The 7,778-nt window shown below is 67.2% G+C and overlaps 1 protein-coding gene across 1 annotated transcript; it reads left to right on the forward strand.

Moving 5' to 3' along the window:
- Window positions 1-1,939: 1,939 nt before the first annotated feature.
- E2F1 (E2F transcription factor 1) lies at window positions 1,940-5,923 on the forward strand. The gene is made up of 7 exons (XM_038166109.2): window positions 1,940-2,268; window positions 2,536-2,626; window positions 3,091-3,310; window positions 3,439-3,591; window positions 3,729-3,843; window positions 3,959-4,163; window positions 4,599-5,923. Exons 1-7 carry the CDS (start codon window positions 2,077-2,079, stop codon window positions 4,847-4,849), a joined length of 1,227 nt encoding a protein of 408 aa, XP_038022037.1. The 5' UTR covers window positions 1,940-2,076; the 3' UTR covers window positions 4,850-5,923.
- Window positions 5,924-7,778: the final 1,855 nt, after the last annotated feature.

The following is a 7,778-nucleotide window of genomic DNA, read 5'->3' on the forward strand; positions in this document are numbered from 1 at the left end:
CCGGCTCTTGCATTGCAGCATGAAGTCAGCCTGGCTCCTTTGGGCTCCCTGGGGTGGTTTTAGGGCAGGCTGCTCCCTGGTACCTTGCAGCCCGTCGCTGACGTGGGCAGGTGGCTTCAGAAAGCGTGCAGCTTCCAAAGAACACAGGGCTGAGTCTGCCTCTCCCATTAGCTAGGAAAAATAAGGACTTACATAAATGATCTGGGTGCCTCTTTAGAGCTGAGAGCTACAGAGGAGGTGTGCCATGGAGGTAAAAGGAAACACGGAGAACCTCTTCTTGGTGCCACCAGCTGAGCAGCTCCTCTCCTCGGTGTCTCTGTGCCACCAGCTGAGCCAACTCACCCAGAGCAGCAGCAGGATGCCCGCTGGAGGAAGTCGTGCGGGTGCGGTTGTGCCGGTGTGCGAGCTGAGCACAGCTCACAGCTCACAGCTGCAGAGAGCGGGGCCGGGCTGCAGCTGGCAGGGACAATAAACGCTTTGGGGGTTCTGCGTGCTAAGGCTGGATGAGCTCGGGGTGCTCCAGCCCGAATCGGGAATGAAGCAGCATCCTCTGCATCTTGCCAGCTGCACGCATGAAGGAGGTGTGCCTGGCAGGCAGGCTGCAGGCCCGCACAGCCCCTCTGGCCTCTCCAAACACAAAGCACTGTTTGGGTCCAGCCTGTTCCTGCAGGTTGCATCCTTCCAGCCCTCCTTGCTGCGTGCTCCCACAGCCGGGAGCTGCTTGCACACACCCTTACAGCCCCCGCCCCAATGAGTGCTTTGGAGGCAGCCAAAAATCATGACAGCAATGGGATAAATCCCGCTGGTGTCCAGAGCATGAGGAACCCTCCTGACCCTGTCGGTGATGGAGTGGGCTGCAAGAGCAGCAGCCCCTGCAGCTGTGCCGGGGGGATTCATCTGCATGCAGGGGAAGCCCCCGTCCCCCTCTCCCCGCAGCACTTGCTGCAGTGAGGGTTTGCCTCCCGGTTTGCCTCCCGTTTGTCCTCGCATCTGCCCTTTTCCAGCGCCACCTCGCAGATTTGGCACCGCGGCCCCGTGGCACAGCCAAGCCGTGCAGGGGGGGGTGGGCACGGTGCAGGGCTCAGCCTGCTCCTTCTGAATAAACCGCCCTGTGAATTGGGGGGGGGGGGATAAAAATAACTAAATAAACGCTCGGGCTGCCAGCCCCCCCAGCTGCCCCCGGCCTTTGTGTGTGTGTGTGAGGGAGCAGCTGGTGCGGCAGCTGCCTCCTGCCAAACCCTGCCTGGCCCGGCCGGGGCTCCCTAGGGACGGGCAGCTCCTGGGGTGGGCTTTGTGCGTGTCCCCCCCCCGGCAGCTCGCAGGCAGCTGCTCCGACTGCTGCTGGCGGGACACGGCAAGGGCCCAGCAGCCCAGCGGGGAGCCCTGCCCGAGCCCTGCCCCTGCAGGGGGGCGGCAGCGGCTCCGTGCGGGGCTGGGGGCTCCCGGCCCGGCCCCACCGCTCCTCGCCCCAAGCCCCCCGGGCCCCCGGGGGCGTTTTGGGGTCGGATTCCCTCGTTTTGGGTTCTCTGAGCTCTGCCCTCCCACGCGGGGCTGTTATCAGGGCCCTGCAGCCGGGGGTGCCGGCGGGGGGCGCGGCCCTGCCCCTCCCTGCCCGGCTGCCGGGCCCCGCGGCGGGGCCGTGCCCGTGGCCGTGCCCCCGGGGCCGCTCCGGGCGCGCCGTGCCCGCGGCCGCCGCCGCTTCCCCTTTAAGGCGCGGGCGCGCTCCGCGTCCCGGAGCCGCCCCGCGATTGGCCCCCGCCTCGGCTCGGCGCCTCGGATTGGCCGCCTGTCAGCGCGTCCGCCGCCGCCCCGCTCGACCAATGAGCGGCCGGCACCACCCCTCTCCCCGACGGCTCCGACCAATGGGGCGCCTCCGTCCGAAGGGCGCAGCCAATGGGCGGGCGCGCCCAGCCTGGCGCCGCTTTCGCGGCAAAAAGGATTTGGCGCGCAAAGGCGCGCGGGGCCGGAGCGCGGGGACTGCCCGGCGGTGGCGCGGCGCGGAGCGGCCCCGCGCCCGGCATGGGGCGCGCCCCGGCCCCCGCCCCGGCCCCGGCCCCGCCGCCCGGCCCCTGAGCCATGGCGGCGGCGGGCGGCTCGGCGGGGCTGGCGGCGCTGCTGGGCAGCTCCTCCCCGCACCTCCTCATCGTCTCCTCCGCCGAGGAGCCCGCGGGCGGCTGCCGCCCCGACGCCGACCTCCTGCTCTTCGCCACGCCGCAGCCCGCCCGGCCCGGAGCCGCGCCCCGCCGCCCGGCACTGGGGCGCCCGCCGGTAACCCCCGGGACGGGGCGGGTGCGGGGTGCGGGGAGCCGGGGGGGGGTTGGGGCGGGTGCAGGGGGGCGGCGAGGGGCCGGGCCGGGCCGTGCCACGCGGTGCCCCGCGGGCCGAGCCAGGCCCTGCCCGGCCCCGGCGCTCCGGAAGCCGCGGGCGGGGGCCGCCTCCTGCCGGGGGGGGGGAGGCAGCGCCGAGAGCCCCGGGGGGAGGCCCGGGGGGGGGGCCGGGTGCCGGCCGCCCCGCTCAGGAGCCCCTGTCCCGCAGGTGAAGCGCAAGCTGAATCTGGAGAGCGACCACCAGTACATAGCCGAGAGCCTGCCCGCCGCCCGCGGCAAGCCCAGGAACCCCGGCAAAGGTACCGGCACCGGGCTCAGACCTCACCGCGCCGCGTCCCGGGGTCAGGCTGGGCCGGCTGTGACCGCGCTGTCCCCAAACTGCGCCGCTGTGCGCTGGGCTGGGGACAGGGACCCCCTGCAGGGGCCGCCCTGCCCAGCTGCGGGGCTCTGTCCCTGCCCCTGGGGCTGTCCTTGTCACCGCAGCCTCCTGCACGCACCCCTGCCACCCTGCAGTGTCCCCGTGTGAGCCACCAAGCCCAGGCCTTGGTGCCACAGCACAGCTCACGCTCGCAGTCGAGTGCAGCTGGCAGAGCCCTGCCCCAGGGTCCCACAGCAGCCTTCCTGGGGAGGACCCTCCTGCCCCCAAAAAATAGACCTTGGGGTCATGCGGAGCGAGGTGGCACCAGGATGGTCTGGGGACCTCCCGGCTCCAGGGCTGGGTTCCTGCAGTGGCTGAATGCTGCTTGTCCTCGCCCGCTGGCAGGGGCGAAGTCTCCCGGGGAGAAGTCCCGCTACGAAACCTCGCTGAACCTCACCACCAAGCGCTTCCTGGAGCTGCTGAGCAAGTCGCCCGACGGCGTGGTGGACCTCAACTGGGCGGCCGAGGTGCTGAAGGTGCAGAAGAGGCGAATCTACGACATCACCAACGTCCTGGAGGGCATCCAGCTCATCACCAAGAAGTCCAAGAACAACATCCAGTGGCTGTACGTCCCCGGGGACGGGGTGGGGGACGCTCGGAGCAGTGGCGGTGATGACCGTGGAGATGGTCGTGGGGGGGTGCTGGCTGCATGGGACAGCCAGGGGGGAGGTGACAGCCCCGTGTGTCCTGCAGGGGCAGCCAGGCCGCCGCGGGGGCCTCCAGCCAGCACCGGCTGCTGGAGAAGGAGCTGCGGGAGCTGCAGGCGGCCGAGCGGCAGCTGGACGACCTCATCCAGACGTGCACGGTGCAGCTGCGGCTGCTCACCGAGGACCCCGCCAACCAGCAATATCCTTCCGTGCGGGGCCGGGCCGGGTCTGGCGGGGTTGGAGGGCTGGGGGCGGTCGAGCCCCGGCGCCTGTGGTTGCCCATGTGGGGCTCGGTGCGTGAAGGCGTCCCCGTGTCTGCTCCTTGACCCGCCACACCGCAGCCTACGTCACCTGCCAGGACCTCCGGAGCATCGTGGACCCCTCCGAGCAAATGGTGATGGTTATCAAAGCCCCCCCGGAGACCCAGCTCCAGGTCTCGGACCCGACGGAGGTGAGTGGCGGCCCTCCCCGGTCCCTCCCCGGCTCTGCAGAGCCCTAGGTAACCCTCCTGGGCTCCCTGGGTGTTCCCCCCGCACCGTGTCTCACCCGTCCTGCCTTTTCCCCAGGCTTTCCAGGTCTCCGTGAAAAGCACTCAGGGCCCCATTGACGTGTTCCTCTGCCCCGAGGACAGCTCGGGGGTCTGCAGCCCCGTCAAGAGCCCCTTCAAAGCGCCTTCAGAGGAGTTGTCCCCCGGCTCGTCGCAGCCCAGAGCCTCCCCTCTCCTGCATCCCGCCCAGGACATCAACATGCCGCTGCTGCCCGGCGAGCAAGGTGGGCGGCGGGGCTGGGGGCAGTGCCTGGGCTCTGCGGCACAGGGACAGCGTCCTCAGCATGGCTCAAGCCCCATGAGCCTTGGGGGTGAGGGTGCGGGGCTGCAGGCGATGCTCGGGCTTTGTTTTTGCTGCCTGTTACGGGTGGCTTGGCCTCCGTGCTCGTGTTTCCCTGGCTGCCCACCGGCAGCGATGGTCTGCGCCGTGCTGAGCTCGGCAGAGGCAGCCTTGGAGGTGTGTGCCAAGGAGAGGTCGCTGGGCCTCTCCATCCCGGCACCCCATGAGCAGTTCGGGCCACGCTGTCCTGATGACCTGGATGTTTCCAAGCTCTTCAGGTCATGCCATGCGTGCTTTATTGGTGGTGGTGCAGAGCATTGCCCAGAGGTGCCGTTCCATGGTGTGTCATGGGACTGAGAGTCGCTTTGTGTCCCCACAGAGGCCCTGCTGCCGGGCGCCAGCGTGCTGCCCAGCAAGTGTCCCGCCGAGGAGGTGAGCCTCTCGCCGCTGGCCTCCATGGACGCCCTCCTGGAGCAGAGCAAGGACGATTTCTCGGGCTTCTTGGCGGACGAGTTCATTGCCCTGTCACCGCCGCAGCCGCAGGATTACCACTTCGGCCTGGAGGAGGGCGAGGGCATCAGCGAGCTCTTCGACTGTGACTTTGGGGACTTCACGCCCTTGGACTTCTGAAGCAGGCGGGTGCCCGCGTCCAGGCGCAGCCGCCGAGGGCGAAGCCCCCTGAAACCAAGGGGCCGTGGGGCAGAGCAGGGGACGGCCGCCCCGTGCCCGGCTTTGCCTCTGCGTGGTTTCTGGTGCCTTTCCTGGGGGTGTCCCTCGGCGGTGCAGCGGCCACAGGCCCTCTCGCCACCCCCCTGCAATATTTCCTTCCCCTCCAGCATCTCGCTGCGGTGTGACCGAGCCCAGCGCCGCTCAGGGCAGCTCTGGTCCTTGGGGGGGGGGGATGCTGGGGTGCGGGGGGGCTCCCCTCTCGGTGCCCCCTCGCCACGGGGGTGCCCGTGGCAGAGCTTTAAGCAGTCCTGTGTATAGATTGGATTAATTTATTTTGGTTCCCTGGGGACAGCGTTTCGTTTCCTGGGAGGGGCGGGGGGGGGAGGCGCGCGGCAGTGTGGGGGTGCCGGGAGGTTTCCTTATGCTGGAAAGGGGCTGGCGGAGGTGTGGGGGTGCCGGGTCGCTGTGAGCCCCCCCTGTGCGGGGAGGGCACCGTGCCCGGCTGAGCGTGGGGTATTTATTTATTATTTATGCCATGTGGGAGCTCTCCCAGGACGTGGTGGGCAGGGGGAGCAAGAGTGGGGCATGAAGTGGGGGGGGAACAGTGCTGGTGGAGGGCCCCAGCGGGGGTCTGCTGGCACACCCCAGCTTTGCTTTTGCCCCCAAACGGGGCGCTGGCAAAGCCCCTGCCGTGCCAGGTGGCCATGGGAAGGGCGATGGGACAGGAATGGGGCCGTGTGTGTGTCCCCCAGGGATGGGGGGGTCCCGGGGGTGCATGGGGCCGGGGAGCATCCCCACCCCCTGGTGCCGGTGAGGACCAAACATTGTCTCCAGGTTTTCTCTTCTAAATTCCCGTGCAGCCATCCAGGCCGAGCCCCTTCTGGGGTTTGGTTCCTCCTCCCTGGCCCAAGGGTTTGGGGGGGTGGCAGGGAGGAAGGGGGGGCCCTGGGCCGGGCTGGAGCCGCACTTTCACTTACTGCCTTTTAACAAGCTTGTGTTCCTCTGAGCTTCGTGTTTAATAAAGATTTCTACTGACTCTGGTCTCTACTTTGGGGCTGGGCTCAGCTGCCTGGGGATGGATGGGGGCCTGAAGTGTTGCCTACACCCAGAGCTAAGGGCTGGGGGGTTGTTTGTTTGTTTATTTTAACTTGAAATGCAAAGGTGGGGCTCTCAGAGTCTGCAGGAAGCACTTCGGTGGGTGAAGGACAGGAAGGGGGTGTCCCTGCAGGGCTGGGGACACCGCAGATCCCAGGGAGATGGGGACATCGAGGGACGTGGGGGAGGACGGCGTGGCGGGTCTGGGGGTGGCTGGGCCGTGCCGCTTCCTTCCCGTCTTTGTGCGCTCGCTCCTCGTTCTTTCTGCCTGGCTTCCTGCGTGTTACTTATTTAAATACCCTGATAAATATTTCACTCCGGCCTGCGTTGTTGCATAAGCCCTCTGCTCCTACCCGGGCATACAAGGCCGTGTGGTGCCGGGCTGCCCCGTGCTGCTGGGGCAGGTGCAGTACTCACACGGCTCCTCGTGCTGAGCTGGGATGGGTTTGGGTTTGGGGGTGAGGGCTCCCTGCCCTCGGGGCTGTGCTGGTCCCTTCCTTCTCCTCTGCAGGGTGCCCAGACCTGGTGGGGCTGCAGAGCCTGGAGCAGCCGTGATGCAGGGAGGCGGTTCCAGAGGGGTTCATGGCACGGGAGCATCCTCGTTCACCTCCTTTCCTGCCTCCTGCCATGGGACAAACCACCCCGGCCTTTGGGTCTGGGCTGGGCCGAGGCAGTGGGAAGGTGGCAGGTTGTGCTGATAGGGATTTCCTTCTTGGTGAGTGCTCGGCGTTGTTTCCTGACAAACAAAGCCCAGCTGGGAGAGCCTGGCTGCCAAGCCTGGCCTGGGTGGATACGTGGCGCGTGTCGAGCAGTCGTTTATCCCTTCCCATTTTTCATGTCCCTATTTTTATTTGTGGAAAGCTGTACCCACTTTCGTGATGTCTGCAGCATGGAGCAGCACAGCTTTTCCCCTTCCTCTGAGTAAAGGTGAACCTCCCTGCACCGCCACCAGCAGTGCTCACCGCCCTGCTTGCGGGATGCGATTCCTCGGGATCAGCAGTCCCTACAAAAGCAGGGCCAGCACCGTGAGCCCCGGCAGGGCCAGGGCACATCCCCACTGTGCCATGCAGCCCATCTGTGGAGCAATGCACGGGCTGCCCCACGCCGGGCAGAGCTCTACAGGAATAGCTGCTGTGTCCCAGGGATGAGTCACGGTGCAGCTGAAGGGCTTCCCTGCTTCTATTTCGGATCCCTGCAGAAAGAGCTGATCGCCCGTGTAGGAGTTCTCGCTTCTGACAAGCACGCGTGGGGATGGGGCGAGCGTGGCTGTGCCACCTGGAGTGGGGAGTTGGGCACGAAGGGAAGGAGCCTGACACCAGCCCTGTTTGGGGCCCGACTCCAGCCCCGTTTGGGACCTGCCATCCCCCTGCAGGTGGGACAGCCACCTTGCTTTGCATTCCGTACTCCACCTCCCCAAAAGCACTGGCATTTCTTTGGAAAATAAGCAAAGCAGGGAGCTGAAACGCAGCCTCGTTTATTCACCAGACACCAGCAAGCGGGTGCTGCGTTGGTTGATACCCGGCTGTGTGCCTGTGCCCCGCTCTGCCTGGGCAGCGCCACCGCTGCAGGGCCAGCAGCGAGGCCGTGCCCTCCTTCCCTCCTGGAGGCGTTTGGGTATCAGCCATGGCTTGTTTTGGGAAGGAGACGTGTTGGGAAGGAGAAGCCGTGAGACGAAACCTCCCCATGAGGCATCCTCACGCTGGCCACCTGCTCTGCTCGCAGCCGTTTCCCCCTGGGAAGGGGGCAGCCGGCCAGCCCCGCGTGCTGTGGCTCCGTCATGTCGGGCTGGGAAGCG

This window comes from Anas platyrhynchos, chromosome 21 (genome assembly GCF_047663525.1).
Source record: "Anas platyrhynchos isolate ZD024472 breed Pekin duck chromosome 21, IASCAAS_PekinDuck_T2T, whole genome shotgun sequence".
NCBI lineage: Eukaryota > Metazoa > Chordata > Aves > Anseriformes > Anatidae > Anas > Anas platyrhynchos.

What these genes read in the sequence shown, in the direction of transcription:
- E2F1 (XM_038166109.2), top strand. Translation starts at nt 2,077, where the DNA reads ATGGCGGCGGCGGGCGGCTCGGCGGGGCTGGCGGCGCTGCTGGGCAGC. An exon ending in CGGCACTGGGGCGCCCGCCG is followed by an intron (nt 2,269 to 2,535) that starts GTAACCCCCGGG and finishes CCTGTCCCGCAG; the next exon opens with GTGAAGCGCAAGCTGAATCT. An exon ending in AGGTCTCGGACCCGACGGAG is followed by an intron (nt 3,844 to 3,958) that starts GTGAGTGGCGGC and finishes CCTTTTCCCCAG; the next exon opens with GCTTTCCAGGTCTCCGTGAA.